Source organism: Rhopalosiphum maidis, chromosome 4 (genome assembly GCF_003676215.2).
Source record: "Rhopalosiphum maidis isolate BTI-1 chromosome 4, ASM367621v3, whole genome shotgun sequence".
Lineage (NCBI taxonomy): Eukaryota > Metazoa > Arthropoda > Insecta > Hemiptera > Aphididae > Rhopalosiphum > Rhopalosiphum maidis.
Window position 1 is genome coordinate 9,576,976 of NC_040880.1, and position 20,198 is coordinate 9,597,173.

The following is a 20,198-nucleotide window of genomic DNA, read 5'->3' on the forward strand; positions in this document are numbered from 1 at the left end:
ATATTTTAGGAAATGTTATTTATTATGAAGTCCACTTACCGTTGATTCCTACTGTGAGTATCATAGTTCACAAGGCATATATAGCTTTTGTTAAAAATTATAGGAATTATCATAAATTATTATCAACAAATATTATTTGATATACCAATTTTTATTCCATGTATCACGTGTGGTCATATATTACGTGTCATAATATTAAACAAATAAAACGTAAGTGTGTGTTGAATCTTCTTTGTTTAATATAATCGTTAAATTAGTTTTATTTTCAATATCAAGATTTTACGCCATACCGAGATTTCCTTCAATAATAAATAGCCCATGAATAATTAGAAATTTCAATTTACTTTGTTTACTACGAAAATTGTATTTATATTTCCTATCTATAAATGGCCTATCGTCATAGTTAAATATTAAATCCTAGTACCGCGTTTGGGGTAGTGTGGTGCACTTAGTTACTTTCTATTTTAGTTATTTTTTTTTTTTTTTTTAAGGGAGCTGGCTCGGAGGTAAATAATTTTAGCCTCAGGCCAATATGGATAACAATGGTTAAATTATTTGTATAGGTCAGTGTTTTGATATATAAATTTCACCGGAACTATATAGGTTATGGATTGTGTCAGTTATTCGCAGTTCTAACACACCAGTTCTGAGTGCACCAATTCATCGGTTGATGGGTAACCACAGTATTTGCATAGACAACTGTCCGGTATGTACGATGATAATATAATTATTATGCAGTTCGAATTTACACGACAGTCGCACTGTATTTATATGCACCTCTACTCGTACCTTTACATAATATATTCTACCGATCTCGTCACTTTTTAGTTAAAAACCCATAACTCGTGTGCGTGCAGATCGATTCGCACGGTAGAATTATACAGTTTCACAGCACCACATAATATTATCATAATATACTGAATAATAATAATAATAATAAAATAGATGAAGAAAAACGCTAAACGGCTGTAATTCATGTTATGTGACAAAGTATAGATACCTTCCTATGGCAATTCGCACTAGAAGGATATTTATTGGGATCGTTTGGCTATCGGCTGCAACGATATTGCGCACTGCGAACTGACAATTCAGGATTTAAATATTAATGCGACGATTCTGTTCGCTTCGACGCTCCGCAGTCCTATGTATATAGAATAATAATCGGCTTTTCCGTATCAATAACGGAATAACATGTTCATATCGGAGAAAACCATTTTTTTAACCCGTTATTAAATCGAATGTTAAGCTATCTTTATGTGTTTAAATTAAATTTGTTTTGATTAAAATATCCACAAACGTTGAAATTATAAATTAAAAACAGTCCAAATTAAACGTATACCGGTTTGATTATTGTTTAATGGTTTTTTATTTATCACCGAAATACTAAACCTGAGAAGTAAGACCTCAGGGTCGGTACAAAGAGTAGCTCGAATAACGAAAAATACACAACACCTTAGACACAGCGCCAGGGGACTATTAAGCCTGATGACATTTTTTTTTTTTTTTTCATTTTATTGTTTTTAATAACACGAAATTATACAATTTTTCGTGATAAACGCCGTACTTAAAATACACATATATTATGATTGACAAGTATTTAATATACGACGGGTTTATGATAATGTAATGATTGTAATGTATATAATGATTTCCCGTAATACATTTTCCATTGTGGATAAAAAGAACGAATGTGTATGAGAATCCGAAGAAGAACGTCGACAGCGCACTGTGTATAACAATATAGCTCCATATATAGAATATATTGTTCATTGCTAATATTAGACGGTGCCATCCAATATTTTATATAAACCGTACAAAATGTGATAACCACAATAACATTGTATATTCTGAGAAAGCATACTGTTTGTGTTAACTAAAATAATGCAAATAATAAATGAAGGTGTTTTTTCACTGCCATAAGCTTTAGCTTTACCGTTATCCAATGACAAGTAATAATTGTCAATTGAATGATAAAACAAATTTCTTTGAAAAAAAAAAATCGATAATTTATCCACAGTAATAATGCAATGATAATATTGTTATAATGTACATTTCGTGTTGTTCGTCCCGAGAATCGGTTTTCGATAGATTTAAAATTATTTTTTTTATTATAAAGAAAAAATGCCTTTAAATTATTCTCATAGCTAGAGCATAGGAATTTTAACCATCACTGCATTTAAATAAAATTGATTCGACTGTGGTATTTATTTTATGTTGTACTTATTATACCCAAGCTATTCTAGTGGTTTATTAGTAAATAACTAGTACCATATTACTATAATTTATTTTCAAAAGATTTTTTACTGGTTAAATGTTTTTCTACACATGGAATCATAGAGAAAACACAGTACAATATGAGCGGTTTTGATATCGATTTTGTATTTTAGATTAACTTACTGTAATTACTTAACTATTATTGAACTCTTTTTTTACGATTTTAATTATTGTTTCAGGAAACACGGCTGCAATAAGTAAGTGTCTACATATGTATCTTCAATGCTATTATCATAAAAAACTTAAACTTATACTTAAAAGTATGAACTGTATTCTTTATTGTTTACTTCTGAACTGATTATGGACAGAGAAAAAATTGAATGCTTTGTAAATTACAATTGAGAAAAACTCTTACAGGTAGGTATTTTGCATAAATTAACGAGTGTCATAGTTTATAATTCTTAGTGTGTATAAATTATAAATATATAATTAAATTAGTTTTAGTTATAAACTTTATTTATTTATCCTGCAATAAACATTTAACTTTTAACTGGAAGTAAAATTAAATATCCACATTATATTATAAATATATTATTATGTTCAAAATTGTCAGTGTTTTGTTTTTATTGTCTGTTTAAACAACTTTCATAGAAATAATAACAGTTTATTTTTTAAGTCGATGTTAAGTACAAAATACAATTTCATAACGATACGGTTCATGTGACGTAATAGTGGCTAAACCTTGTTGTCAAAACATGTTTCCGTATTTCATCGTTTATGACTCGTAGAAACAGAATTATTACTTTTTTTTTTTTTTTTTAATAGAACGATATGCATTTTATCTTCTTTTTTTTTTTATTTAGAGAGAGAATATTTATCTTATTTTATATTTTGTTATTCACAATTGAATATGTGATAATTTTTGTTTTAACATAAGTTACACAGGATGTTAAATACATAAAAAAAAATGTCACAAAATACAGATAAGGTTTTATTATGATTCTAACTAGAAAAAATTGTGATTTATTACTGTTTTACGAGTCAGAATGCTGTCAAACCCAACAAAAAAATTATGGATATGTATTTATTTTATTTATTTTTCCAATCCTATAACAATAAAATATTAAAATAATTAGGTTATATTATTATTATTCCTTTACACGAGTATTAACAAGAATAATATTTTAAGTGGATAAAATGGTATTTCGCCGGCGTACCGAAGCGTTTTTAAACATATTATATACGCCAAACGGGTCACGACCTATATTTTTCAACAATATATATATATATATATATTTAAGTGGACTTTCTACGTTTTTACGCCGCGGCAGTATGGCACTATTGTTTTCATCGTAATTAACGTAGAATAATAATATATACGCTTATCGCAGTAATTAGTACAATTTTAAGCTCTTTTCATTATTTATTATATATACCTATATATACTTGATGACATACCGTTTAACCTGAAACTTTATAGGGGCCGCGTGCGTACAAAACCGTACGTCTCGGAGGCGCCAAAAGTTTCTCTGTGTTTGTACGCGAGAGTATAAGATAAAACACATGATTAATTAATTAGTTCCAATGTGACGAACGAGATAATTATTACGATACGAGACATCGTCGTACACTGTACAACTCTTTCTCACATGTACGCGCACATAAAACACATGATTAAAAATTGATAACCCTTTAAAAACCCTTCGGTAAAACTCTCGCACTAAAACGACGACCCGCGTCGTTTTATACGATATGACGATAATAATAATAATAATATATCTCGTCTTACGTATCGCGCGTACGTCGTTTGGTCTTGAGGCGCCCGTCATGTAAACTTCATTGCCGCGGGGCCGTACGACCGTCTTCCGCACTGAACGACGCGGGCGGTCGTCGACAAGGAATAGTTCATACGAAAAATTGGTGCGGTCGAGATTAGCCAATTTTTTTTTTTTTTTTTGGGGGGGGGGGGCGTAAAAAAAATCGAAAAGTGTAATCGAAAAGCGCCGGTCTCCGGACGAGCGTGCACATTAATAAGCAGCTACTTAATGCATACGCTTGTAAGTAATAAGCACACGTTTTCATACGTCACGCCGCGTTGTTAATTCTTTACATGTAGCGGAGCACTCTAAATAAACCGTTAGCCGGAAAGTATCGTTAAGGACGAAATTTCGTTTTGGATACAAAACGCGCTCGCCCCGCGATAGCCACCCGTGCAAGGCCGCGCCGCAGCGCGTGTACAACTTTTATTTTTATTTATTTATTTTTGTTTATTCCACTTTTGCCACTACTCGCTTCGCGTTACACACACACACACACACATACGTACGTATATAAGGATAAGGGATAATCTACGAATTTTTACGAAAACTTTCATCCGAAGAATCGGTAACGCGAATATGGTGGAAAAAATGCCGTGGACGGGATCGTGTGAAACACTGACAGTTGCGTGAACATTGTGTGCGAGGCGGTGGTAGTCGAAAACCCTAGAGAAACTATAAATTCGGGATAACATATTATATACACATTATTATCCCGAAACATCAGCTGTCGTATAAAATAACTCACCGAGTTCACAATAATAGGCGTGTCTATGGCCTGATAACAGCAGTTATGAAAGGCGTATAATGCACGGGAACGCCAACTACGCCGCAACTACGATTTTACTCGCGTCATATAATTATAATTTATTACGTGTCATTTGTATTAAGTTGATGGCCTATACGTGTTTGTCAATAGGAATCACAAATTGAAGTTTAATATAATATACATGATATATAATAATAATATAATATGTATGACATATCGATATACATGTATATATATATATCTTTATGCAACTTTAGAACTTGTCGATCCATAAAGCGACAACATAGTGATATTGTTCTGCATGATTATTATGTATTATTTACAATAATTATTTTCTTCATACGTAAAAATACCAACCGTCTCCTCGTCACGTCAGTCCTAATCTTAAAAATTAAATCGTTTTTATAAGACACTCGACGGCAGTTATGGACTTTACTTTTATAATATTTGCTTACATTAATAATTATTGGTTAGGATACAAAAATAATTAATATATTTCGTTGCTATATCATATCATCGTATTATATTAGAGTATACTATTAGTATTATTGTACTGAATTATATTTTCAAAATTACGTATTATACACAAGTACGCTGAAATCTCATTCAGGTCATTCTTGCGACGGTTAAACCTACAATTATTATTGTTTATTATGATCGAATTAATATTTATAACTTACTCTTGTCTAACTTAAATATTAAAACTGACTAAAATATTAAAATTTCATCAATATTATTTTAAACCACGAAAATAATACAATAATATTTATTTTTATAGCTACAAGTATAGACCTCCCTCTCGAGTCTTGGCCATGAATATATATTTTTAAATGGTTTTAATTTTTAAATATCAACCTAAAATTGTATCATATATTTTTAAAGGAGAAGAATTTTATACATTTTGATGTGCCTCCATAAACCAAATAGACAACTTTAACGATTCAATAATAATAATTATTAAATATATAGTTGGGGAAAGGTTAGGTTAAAGTCCGGGAAAATGGAGAGAAGTATAATATAATTTATTTGTATGTTTTAAACTACTCTTCTCTAATTAATCAATACAAACTTTAAATAATTATTATTAAACCATTAGTCTAAAATATTTAAATTAATGGATATTGACTTGATTATTTAAATATGCTCTTTATTAATTTTGAATTCAAATAATATACCACATGTTTCAATAAATGCTATAAATACAAATAGAAAATACATTTTACTAAAAAATTGCATTAAAAATGTTCAATAATTTTCTATTTTTTTTTTTACCTTATTACACGAACGCGTGTTTGTTATATTATGAGTATATTTTGTTTTACATAAGTCAATATTTAAATGCACTTTTAATTCGCAAAACACCCGACAGTTAAAACGCTACAAAACGTTGAAAACAACAAACATTGCAAGCATTATTTTAAAGTACAAATTAAAGCACTATAATATGATCAATTTATACGCCATCAATAAATTATATGAAATAAATTGAATTTTTACCTGAGTTCTTTGAGCTCACGATTAACTTTATTCAAAATTATTTAATAATAAATTAGAACAATAACATTCTAAGAATGATCCTACAGCGCAATGCGGTAAAGTATGTAATGTAGAGGTTAGTGAATGTTGTGCTATGTTACGTAATGTAATATAGAATAGTCGTGCGTGATAGAAATTAAGTTTATGTATAAGTATGAATACTGTATTTTACTCGAGTTGTTATCTATATAATATATTTTCATAAATTAAATTTATGAAAAGTTATACCTTTCAAGCAACTTTGGTGTTTTGGTGATTGAGCAAACTCCATTATCTTGCAGCTGAAGGAAGAAAATAATGTTAGGTATAACCATTGATTATAAATACTAATATTATTTATAACCAAAGGTAAAACGTATACTTAGTCTATCGGAGATGATAGTTTTTGAATTCTAATAATTAATAATTATGCGTGCGGTGTTATAAATTAATATTAAAAGTACGAATACAGTGATTGTTTGGACACATTTTCAATATATTGATAATTTATTATTAATCAATAATCATTTCACTTTCTCATACACATTTTTTTATATAATATATCTATGTACCTCTATATTCTATAATATTGTATATTAATTTTATCGACATTTATTTCGATGATGAAAATCCACCAAATATATGCAGTTTAGTTTTAAAACTCTATTTCACATCATAAAAATGTATAAATTGATCCTGTAAAATATTTTGTTATTTTTTAATAATTTTAATAACTGTAATACATTATAATTTGTATCTAATATAGTAATTATATTAGTGTTTTTAATATAGGTTATAATATTAGGTACGTGACAAGGTGTGTAAAAAATGTAATAGATATTAGAAGTTTAAATTAGACTGGATTTAATAATCATATTATACATATATTTTCCAGATTAAAGTGGTTCTATTGCAGCTATATATATATATATATATATGTGTGTACGTTAGCATTTTTTTATAACTATATAACAAATAGTAAAAAAAAAAACACTCGAGAACAGAAGAAGATAATTCCCTGATGACACTCTGACTTAACGATATTTTATAAAATATATAATTCAAGCTATTATTATTATGTTAACATTAATAATTATTGACATTGGAAATTAATTTATTCATTTTAATTATGTGTGATCAATAACTGATGAATAAGGAAATTAATATTTATAAATAAACGTTGCTTGGGCAACGGGCGTGTTAGATCGCTATATACTTTTACTCAATTTTATCAACGGAAATGGGTAATGGGATAAACCATCAAACAACAGTGCAATGTGTTCGACTAAACGATTCCGTCCGTGCGTAGAAATCACTTTCGAAGTGTTATCTAGATATCAAATAAAAAAAATTCCGCTGTTATTCGGAATATTTATTTTGGACGTTTATAAAAAGATAAGGCTCGAGATTCGACGGCCCGTGTATTGAAAAATTACGGTTTTTTTTTTCTCTTCGTCCACAGCGAAACCTCAGTCATGTTTTTTTTTTCTCTCGACTTATGCGCACACCTCGCCACCGTCACCACCAGAACTACACGTAAAAGCCAAACAAGTTGAATATCATTGGGTCGAAATTTCGGTTATTATTATTTATTACCGACATCTCTCCTGGGCGGCTTAAAACCTGCGCTCGTTTTTCTTACACTCACCCCGCCCTTTGCACACCCCCCTCAACGGAAAAACGTTACCCGACCACTCTCGGCGCACCTGGCGCCAGTGCTTTACTCTACCGGCCGGTCGTCAACTAGTATCGCATTTGTCACAGCATGGAAAGGAAAGGGCGCGGGGAATTCTAGGCTTTTTCTACTTTTTCCAATCTTCATCTTCGTTCTCATTTCCACACACACACACACACACACACACACACACACACACACACACCTTAAATATCCGGTAAAACTGCCTCGACTAAATCTTCTAATATATGTTTGAATATTTTTTACTCACACGGTAGTGCCTTTTATAATAATATGTACATAATGTAATAAGCATATTCCATCAGAATTCGGTATAATGTTTATTTAGAAGTTTCACGTGTTAAAAGCTAGACGTCTGCGAATACTACACAACTGTGTGTCCTTATCTAACACGAACGACAATTCAAAATGGTCTAAACATATATGATATTAAGTCATTCACCAATATTGATATTAAAACACACACAAACATAACAACACAGTTTCAATATAATATACTCGAAGACTTCGTGTGAATTTCCACGATACTATTATAGTACAATAACATATTATACTGAACTGTTCCGTGTATCGCGTGTAGACGGACTTACTACAATAATCCCTCACGTACGTGTGTTGAAAAATAATCAAGAAATAACTTCGATGAACGGCACGAAAAAATAAATAAATAACCTGCAGTGGGCGTCAAAAATATAATATAAGAGTACCGAAATTGCACGGGACAGCATTACAGCAAACAATGTAATGTTGGTTCTATGAAAACTTTATACTTTTTTTCCCTTGATCTCTCTTAATGCAAATCTCTTAAAATAATTGATTTTTTTTATTAACTTGACACCAAAAAAAAAGTTCTAAATTTTTATCCCTACTGTTGATAATAATATCAATAAGCGTGGTTGTTACATGTTGCTTTTATGAGTGATAACACTTTGAGTAAATTTTATCTTTTTAAAATTTTTCATTACAAAAGTGTTTTTTTCAAAAAATGTATTAATATCTATTTCTCGTTCACATTATATTCATATCGAAATATCGTATAATGTTATAGTATAATTAAATCAAATATTAAGTTAAGTATTATGTATGATTCATATCCCAATAATATTATTATGTTTCTTTTGGTTTTTTTATTTCAAATTTCGTGAATTGCGTTTATTTTATTTTATTGCTAAAAAACAATATAATTTATATGTATCCATGTATAATAATATTTTGGTGATTTGGTATATTAAAATATACGATTGTATTATATGTGTTCTTAGGGATAAATGCTTACAATGTTAAAATATTTGTCTATAAATTATTACATGTAAGTATAATACTCGTATATGATTTCAGACTACGTAGTATTAGTTTTTTTTTTTTTATGTTATTGCAAATAAAACACAAATCATGACATGAACTTCATATAAATTACAACCACTGCGATTCTATGTCATTATTGATTACAAATATTACTTTTGTTTGTTGAAATTAATTAGTATTTGGTTTATCGGTGAGATGGCTATTTTATTTTCCTATTTATAGCCAATTTATTTCCATTTTTTTTTCACACCCCAAACAATACTATATTTGTTAATTGTTTTCCCATACAAATATAATGTCCATTTGCTTTTAACCATTAACACGTTTTTTTTTTGTCCACAAAATATTTTCCATTTAAAATAAAAACGCATTTAGTTTAAAGGATTATGTGAACAACATTAACTCGAAAAAAAATACATTATGCTACGTGTGTATGTTGTTTTGATTGTTTGTTTTCCAGTTGTTTTCGTTAAATTACTTCGTATTGATAAAATACATTACAAGCCATTCATATACACATTAACACTGCGCCTTGTTTGACCCTAATCAGAATTCGTATGCATACGTATACACATTACACACGACTAACTTTAACAAACTATGTTGATTATCGATGGGTTGTTAGTTAATACAAAATTTATAAAGCATTTTAATATAACATCACATGAATTATATGAGGAAACCCGTCTCATACTTGACTAATTACATTTTACATTTTATAATGCACTAATATGAAAAAATAATTTATTATTTCTGAATTAGTTTATCATACATAATATATGAAAAGAAATATTGTCAATATGATTTTTTTTTTTTTTACTAAGAATGAATTAAAATTGTTTATAAATAATATTATATTATTTACAAGAAATCATATATGAAAAATATTTAAATATTTATATTTACGAAAAACGTGATTCTCAAGTAGTCAAGTTAAGTGTTATATTTATTGTTTTATCCAATACCCATAAGCATAGTCACTAAAGTATTAGTCATAATGTTTATATTTTTTAAATAATTGAAACTATGAAAATAATATTATTAACCTTCAAATATTTTTGTTGAACATTGGTTTTCAAATAATAACCCGTGTGATATACGATGTTTTAAATTTTAAATTTTAAACATGTTTTTTATGAGATTAAATTAAAAAAAATACGAGACTTCTCAACAAACGTATCGAAATATTTCTGTGACACATTATTTAAATAAATGGACTTTTTTATTTAGAATTACTTGCTAAAGGTATTTATGTTTTAAATAATTCCGAGTAAATCCAAAATACATTGTTTTTTTTTTTTAACATTGTACCATTATATCACTTTTATAGTTTGTACTTAAGTTTTATACCATACATATTTTAAGTCCAAAATTCAAATCTATTGAATTGTTTGTATGTCTAAAATAATATTTTTTTCAAATTCAAATTAATAAAAATTTATTTTTACAATTGATTTTAAAAACCAATAAAATATTATTTTTATTTTTATTTTATACATAAATCATAAGTTTGTAAGTGATTTATAAATATATTATGTTTATTATTTATTTATAAATAAAATAAATCTTATGATAGATTTAAGCTAGCTTATTATAGACATATATATCATGACTAATTATTTATTTAAAGATAAACACATTTATTTAAATGTATATTCTTTATATTAGATTATATTATATTGTATGCGGAACAAAAAATGTTGTTGTGTAGCGTGAATTAATCTTCTTGTAAGATAACTTAAATAGTTTTGTTAATAAAGGAATGAAGTTAGACTTTAACAGCATTGCTTAGGAATTCCCTCAGGTGTTCTTGTTTTAGTTGTGATTTCTCTTGAGAAGTTTCAGACAGAATCTGAGCGCCGAAAGATGGATAAATTTATATATCCTTTATTTCATTTGCTAGTAGTTTTTGTGATGTATCTCGATATATGCTACTATATAGTATACCTATTATTCTTAATAATATCAATATAAAATCATATGAAAAAAAAAATTAATATTTAAATAGATACAATTTTTTTGATATATATATTTGAAGTTTAATTTTTTATAAAATTCATCAAAAATATACAAAACTACAATTATTTTGTAGTAAAAAAAAATAATAAAAACTTTAATTTTTATAGTTGAGGTTTGAAAACGTAACAACATATTCCCCAGAAGTAGTTATTAGTTTACTAGTTTTAAGTACTTCATATTGAAAATAAAAATCTAAAAAAATATACCTTTAAAATTATTTTCTATAGATACTTAAAGTTCAAATTTGGGGTAATTATATATATTCTAGTATTCTAATAATGAATTACAATGTTAATTTAAAAATATTGTTTGCAAGGACTTGGAACTTGCACATTAATTATTAATTTTATTATATGCAATGACATTTTCAAAGTATTTATTTTCAAGAGTCTATCTATTTATTTTATACCATGAACCAATTTATACTATTTTACATTACAATTATTTGAAAACACTGTGATTCCAGTATCAATCGATAAAAAAAAAAAATCTCACAATTTTAAATTGTTATATATCCATATTTAGTGTTACAAATCATTTTTAACACTTGGAACTTGAGACAAATCAAAAGTTATTATGTTATGTATTGTCTCAGAACTGTATAATGTCAAATTTCAGAAGAAAAATAATTAAACTAAATCTTAAACCATTATAAAATTTAATATATTCACCAATGCTTACTAAAATTATCCACTTTCCGTAGTGAAATAATTTTTAATAACAATCGTATGCTAATCCGTTTCATGTATTTATTTATTTTATTTTTTTTTAGGAATTATTTAAACGCGGTTGTTAACGAACTATTGTATACGGTAATCGGTCTAATGAATAGCCCAAACACTAGTTAACTTTTAGAAATTTTAAAACGCACTTGATGTGTACACAAGTCAAACCATACTATACTCCACTTTCACATCAGCAATAAAATAAATAACATTATTTAACGGTGAACTATTGTTAATTTTGGATGAAAGCTGAAGATAATACTGAACACGAAAACACAAGTCCATTAGGGTGTTCCGGTCGTCCGATGCGCTTATCCGTTCTGTTCAAGTGTCGATCTGGGCGATATGCCAACGGAGCCGTTGCTTTAAACATCCTGTCCGGTGTAGATAAAATCACTATCTATTGGATCACTCTACGCGAAACCACCATACTTAATCATTAGTATCTAAATGTTCGTATTAAGATTTAATGAAGTTTGGTGTACTATTTCGAAACTTCCCGGCTACAGACCGGTCAAGGGAAAACTGATCCAAGACCTATATTCCAAATCAAATCCACAGAACCTAATATGAGGGTTGGTTTTTTTCATAAATAATAATATGATAATATGAAATATTATTATCGAATTATGTTGATTATATTTGATTATTTAGATTTGTTCGACGTTGGTCGAAAAAGGTCGTAATGTTTATCGTAGTAATTTCACTGTCTGTGGTGTATCCACATCGTTGCCATTACAATTTCGTAATTGTACGAGATAAAAAATAAAAAAAAAGCTACACGGACATAAGATACTATGATGACTATTTATTAGCGTTCGCAATGTCCGTGGATAATGTAGATCCATATATTGTAAGGCGCAAAGAGTAAGGAAAATAATACTTCTATATTGCGTATATTGTGTACACGACCGATGCACTACTGAAAATAATAATAAAAAAATAATTTTAAAACTACAAATTATTTTTGGAATATTTTGGAATTATTAAGTTACGAAGGTGACATTAAAATTTACTGTACAACTTAGAAAAACACTTTTTTTTTATATGTCTCGTTAAATATAAATATTAATAAAAAAAAAGAATTTTGACCAAGTCAGTAAATTTCCCGGTAGAAGTGATTTTGATTTCAAGACTGTGAGACGCGTTTCACTGTAATATTTTTTTTAAAAACACTTTTTAGTCAGTGAAAAATCCGAAAAAGTTTCATGTATCCCTTGGGTTTGGTTGGGAATTGAATCAAGTGTATAACTTTGAACAGGTATTCTATAAACGTTGTAAGTAGTTTTCCTAAGTATGATGGAAATGCCCAAGAAAATACTTGCGAAAAAATATCTTAAACCTAAAACCGATGGTTTTTTAAGTTTTAACTAAATTATACTTAAATAGCTGTTTTCCTAATTCAATGCCTAATTGCAGAGATGCATGATAATTTAAATCTGGTAATAATCACCTGATATTTTATTCTGTTCGTATTATTATAAAATTATATAGCTGTTATTTTCTGTGTTATAATGTGTTATAACACATGTGTGTTATGTGTTAACTTACTTTCTAAAAAACAAAAATCAAGAAGAAGCTATCATTGTTTGGATTTGCACAATATTTAATAATAACAATAGGTTTTTTGTTTTATAGTTAAAAAAGTCATTAATTTTTTAGTAATTAAAAATTGTATTATTATTATTTATTATGATAATACATATTGAAGTTATATTGGATATTAAAACTACAAAATAAATACACTTCAATATAAAATGTTTAATAATAATAAATTTACCAACAACATTATTTTTTTTTTTTAAATATTGTCACCGCAAGGAGTAACAAAATTTTGAATTTTTATTCGCCGCCTTTTCACATTTCAAGAAAAAAAATTTTGTTTATTGCAAAATGGTAAATATTTGGATTAAAAATAAGCTGAAGTTTTAAAACTGCTAAATATCAAACGGGGTTTATTATGCGTTTGATATTATAATAATTGGTATGCTTGTGCTATGGCTTTATTTAAACGTAATATGTTGTCCGTGTCAAAAACAGTAAAATGTTTGTAAAAATAATTATATATAGACCACTTTGGGGTACATACGCGCATTTATGAATTCAACAATGGTTGGGTCTTCCCTAAGTTGGCGGATCATTGAACACACATTTGTGTTAGTCACGGCGTATGGCGTTTATCGAGTTCGAAATTATTTTCGAATACAAAAAATTCTGTTCCAATTCCGATTCTGATTCCGAATTTTCTAAACACTTTCAAAGGTTTTAGCTTATTTGCGCGGGAATGAGCGCTGCTCGTAAGCAATCCGTTGGTACCTGCACACAGTTACCACAGCACGAACTACGTTATAATAACGCGTTGTTGAGTCGCTAATCTCCAAATCCCGATCATCCAATATTGGAGTGACTCTCAATTTAATACAAATTAAAAACAGAACACAATAATAATTTTTCTTATTCCTTTTTTCAACGTCATAATATTATATTATAATATTATTTCGTTATGTATAATAGACGTTCCCACAGCAATCGTGTAGCTATTTTGCAGATCTACCACGCCGTGTTACTATTTATTAACAGTTATTAACATCTTTTTGTTAGTCTTCTGTAAACTAAGTGTATTGATACATTAATGTATTTATATTGTTATAATCTAAATTGCCTGAACTCACTAAATGTATGGATTTACAATTGTGATATTTTACTGGCAACAAATATTGCCGGAATATTATACTGACAAAATAAAACAACTCGTACACTATGACAATAATATTATAGGTCAGTTAAATCATTTTCAAACTTTCAATTGAAATTAACATCTCAATTTGAATGTATTACGCGTATCGCATATACACGGGTTAATTAGAAAATTGGTTTGCATTAAAAAAAAAAAAAAAAAAAAACAAGGAAGTTTTAACAAAAAATAAAATAAATAAGAATGAACTTTAAAATTAACTAATTGTGTTATCCTTAAACAATAGCATAAATCGATCATTATAGCTTTGGAGTTCTAGGAAACCCAGCAAACTGTCTTGTAGTTTTGAATAAAAGATGTTTTCTCGTGGTGCAGCCGTTACTGAAGTACATAAATTACGGACAAGGATCAAGACTAAATGCAGAGAAAACAAGAAGTCTATGTATTCTAAGCCGTATATCACGACTGAATAATTTATAGGTGCAGAAGAAAATATGTTGGAACAGAATCACAATTAAATATCATCATGAATATTTGTGAATAGTATTATTATAATGACATTTACAACAGTTGTTCATATCCAGTTGCTCCTTGCCAACTCAGTAGTCAACATTGTGTAATATTTAATCTCCTTTCCAACATACTAAAAAAATAATCAATATCGCATAAGTATAATAATTAGTATGGTTTATTTTAATGATGATAGGCAATGAGACATAATTGTATTAGATTTTAACTATCGGCGTGTATTTCAATATTATTATTTCTAAAATATAATGATGTCAACCATAATATCTGTCATACATTTTAGAACTTCATTTTTCGACTAGTTATTTTTCTACAAATGAAAAAAGAGATCAGAATAAATTAGACGATTTAAAAGTGACAATTATTGTGATTAAATAATATTTGATTTCCCGCGTAATACGTTTTTCTGTAAAAATAATTCTAAGCATAGTTGCAATAATTTAGCATAGATAATTACATTTAATAAATTAACTGTGAGGCCTCCTTAAATAATATACAACGCTTGTGTTTTCTCCACTAGATATTTATGAAAATGTTATTGTACTGTATTAAATTAGTTTTTAATTTTTCTATTTTTTACAAATTTGGCCACAGTATACATTTCTACGTTCAAAGAGAAAATTTAAAATAATTTTTCATCCCCTCGAATTGAAGTGAGCATTATGACATAAAACATTAAAACAAATTCTTACTAAATTGAAAATAAAATATAAAATGACCACAATACAATGACTGGCGTAGAACATTAACAAAGTGTTATAATTTTTTTCTTTATTAATCTTAATATTCAACAGGAATGGTACTTAATTCTTGGAGGCCGATTTGTCACTAGATTTCTATGAGTAAGACAGGTGTGGTCGATTTTCAGTGGGTTTATTATTATTTTTTGTTGTTCTTGATATTTTAAATCGTTACCATATTATAGTTTTTATCGTAATCTATACTAATGTTTAATAACTTTATAATAAAACATTTATGATACGTATAATAAAACTAACTTATACCAGAATATTGTTGAAATAATTATAACGCTATTTTACCAAAACAAATATTATAATTTTACTGCCTCTTATTCATCAAAATGTTTAACTTTAAATTGCACTTGTACAATATTAAAATTTCGAGGTATAATATGAACGCATTATTTGAACATTGTTATAAAAAACAAGATACATATGATATATTTATTATTTGATTCTTTTATTTATATATAAAAAAAAAAAAAAAAAACTATAAACGTTTCGTTAAAGCTATAAACATTCAATTTCTCCTATACTTGTCACACAATAAATGTTGCATTTTTTTTTTTTTTTATGTACATAAAAACGTTATTTTATATTTTACAGTTAGAAGTTACATTAGACATAGTTGACAATGTACTCGATTTTTTTCTTTTAAAAACCATGACAATTATTTAATGTGTCTTAATTTAACGACAGACGATTACTTTTATAGCATTTTGTTTAAAATTATATTCCACTGACAGATTTATGTGAATTTTGGACAAAGGATTTTCGCGTATACGCATATATGTTAAGAGCCAAATAGGAGATTGGTTATTGTTAGAAATACCGTCGGTTCAATGAGCACATTGTCCCTATAAACATGACGCGCACAAAATAAGAAAATATAAATTTAACTAACACAAAAAATAAACGTGTTTACCTCAACGACCAGCGTTGGTGAATGGGATATAAGACTAAGTAGTGTTCACAATATTGTACTAGTTTCATGAACCTATTTTTATTGTTTTGTTTTTAATTACACATACAAGTGTACCGACGTGTACCCTTTATCGCACGATTACAAGGCTTTGTTCATCAAAGCCGAAATGCTATATTATTTGTATTTTTAAGGACAAACAGATCCTTTAAAGACCTAATTATATCATCTTAGTATTATTGTATAGTTTAAAATTAATTGCGTGACTTAATTTTACAACATATATTCAGTATTGTCATATTGTATCAACCTCCTATTCAATAAATTTTGAAGTATGACTAAATTGTATAGTCAATTAATCTTATATTTAATAAATAAAATTATCCAATATAAAAGAACAAACATAATTTAGTTATGACTAATAAACCCATCATACTAGTTTACACATTACTTGTACGTACGTGCATTATGCAATATCATCAAATATGAGAAGCAATATAATTTTACCATATTTTATGGACAAATTTCATTTTATTGAAGTCCTAAAACCAATTTCACCGTAGTCCTTTTTTTTTGTGTGCTAATATCCTGCGTTCGCACTTTCTTCTTTTTTTCCCTTTCTTTCTTTTGTTGCTATCCCATAACTATGTCATGTATTTTATCCATGGCCACTTAAATGAGCCTATTATAAACGATAATAGAAACAATAAATTTTCAGAAAGCTGACATGTTAACCGTTAACCGTTCTTGTTGTTTTCACGATTAAGACTTACAAATATTAGCAGACTATAGTTATTTATATCTAACTATTTTCAAAAATTAACTTTTATCGAGGATTTCGTTTACACTTTATAAAATTAATATACGTTATTTAGCAATTAAATTATGCATGATCCGTAAAAATAAACCAGATATAAAATATATGGGTTTGGAATAAATTATATTTTATTTTTAATACCGTAATTATAGTTTCTGTTGTTAATTTCTCACATTATGAATCGATCTACCAAGGAATCTTATCTAATGATTTTGTACAGATGAAGTGTGATTGTATTCTCTATTATCTGTTATAATATGCTTTTAATACATCTAAGCAATAGTTGAAATTAAAATGATAAAAATATTTTAGTCCAGTGATTATCCTGTTTACAAAGTGTAGATTTACGGGGTAATATACTGTACAATGTATAGCGTACTTTTATGTTTTGACTTTCCTATAAGTTACTGAGTGTTCGTAGGTGCGTATCAGCACTCGTGTACGTTTTATGATAGAACAAAAACCTACATATAAATAAACGTTGATAAATATTATATATTCAAGTAAATTGATATAATGAAATGGAGTTTATGATGTTTTGTAAAACTGTAATGACTATAATAATATGAGTATAGTTATATTAAGGTTTTCTGTTATAATGTTGCGATAGTTAAATAGTCAAATTTTAATAATTAATCAGAATTGCCATTGGTTTAGTATTCCTTAGATAATTTTACAAACACTAAAAATGTAGGTACTATTATATATTATAGTAGAATCATATTAGACTAGACTTTTTTGTGATATCTTAAAATAGTATTTACATCGCAATAATGTAGTACCATAAAGGTATTTATGAAATTATTGTGTAACATTTTGTTTGTAATAAAAATTGCAAAATTAATGATTTATAAATGTGTTTTTTTTCTTAAAATGTCAAGCATAATGTCACTTGAATATGTATTTAAAAAATAAACCATCTTGTAAGAATTTCAAAACATAAAGATTAATAAATAATGAATACACATTACGCACAAAATATTAGCATGTATTTTTTTTCTTCAAATTATAGTTATGAATAATGCAATGTTTTTAGGTGTTTGATATAATGGCAATTTGTTGTGAACTATCACATAATATATACAATGATATATTATGTACATAAAACAAATATAAGAACGAAAAAATCGTTTGTATTCTTATTACATGTAACGTTAAGAGTTGTTATAAAATATAATTTTTATATTTTTCCAAATTTATTGATTTTACATGTTACGAAAAATTACTTGGGTTTTCAGTTGTCATAAAACTATTAAAAGGAAATTATATGCAACTCCATTAATATTCTGTTTACTCTGAATCCCTTAAGGCTATTCTTAAATGATTTATCATACGTTAATAATAATTTTATTATTAAAAGCGTTCTGGCTCTGGTTACACTTCGTTATTCATTACAATATGTGTATATAATTAGGCGTTTGATATTTCGCTAAGATAGTTTTTTTTTTTTGAAGGCGTTCATTATTTATTTAGTGGAAATGTAATAATTTAAATTGAAAAATTATTACAAATACACCTTTGTGAGTATTGTATAAATCATTAATTATATGATTTTATACTGTAAGGAAAATAAAAATCGATATTTAAACGCTTGGTTAAGTCGAAATATTACTTCCTTTTCAATTGTATGCATTCACAATGAATATTTCGTAGCTGTAATGTTCTTGATTGCTGTTTTCATCGTGAATACCCAAATATAACCTAAAAGTTTCTTCATACTTGCCGTCTGTGTCGGTAGTAGATTAAATTATTGTTTGAAAAGCCTTTATCGAAAACTTGTACAGAGTTTTATTTAAAAGCGAAAACTTTGTGACAACTGGACTGTACTGCAGGGTGTCGTCGGGGTGGGGAGGCGCACTGGTCCAGAGGGCCAGAATAAATAGATTGCTATCCCGGCAACGATATTTTAATATTTCCGGTACTACACTTAAATTGGGACGACACGATAGAACCTGCATTTTTTTTCGAATCGCTCGTCAACGACACCAAAAACAGTGCACACCGATTTTAGCGGCCGTAATATCGATGCGGACCTCGGTGTAGGGTGACATTGAATCACGGTCGGTTGATTTTTATACCATAACGAATAAACACGAATATTTGTTACGTGCCGCAGATGGTTGATGATAAAAATATTATAATAATAATAATAATAATAATAATATGCTGGTTATTTCGCAGACGAACGCATAGAATAATACAATACCGAAGTGTTACGGTCGACGTATACCACGTACGTACCTATAGGCTTCACGAATCGTGACAAATCGCGTGTGAACGGAGACTGTCAGTATGAATAACATGCGCTATATACATTTCAATCTGTCGTTCACGCTGTTCGGATCTGCGGCGGCGCATACACGCAACCACTAGACCGTTATTTCGCGTGGAGCTTAAGACGTTTAATTTTTTGCGGATATTTTTTTTTATGCCCCG

General features: G+C 28.0%; 1 protein-coding gene across 1 annotated transcript in view; it reads left to right on the forward strand.

Annotated features, from left to right (window-relative positions):
- Positions 1-20,198, forward strand: part of LOC113548353 (zwei Ig domain protein zig-8-like) — a 225,881-nt gene that overhangs the window by 91,352 nt on the left and 114,331 nt on the right. Inside the window, exon 4 of the mRNA XM_026949195.1 lies at positions 2,454-2,471. Coding sequence (XP_026804996.1) covers positions 2,454-2,471 — 18 coding nt within the window. The remainder of the gene's footprint in view (positions 1-2,453; positions 2,472-20,198) is intronic.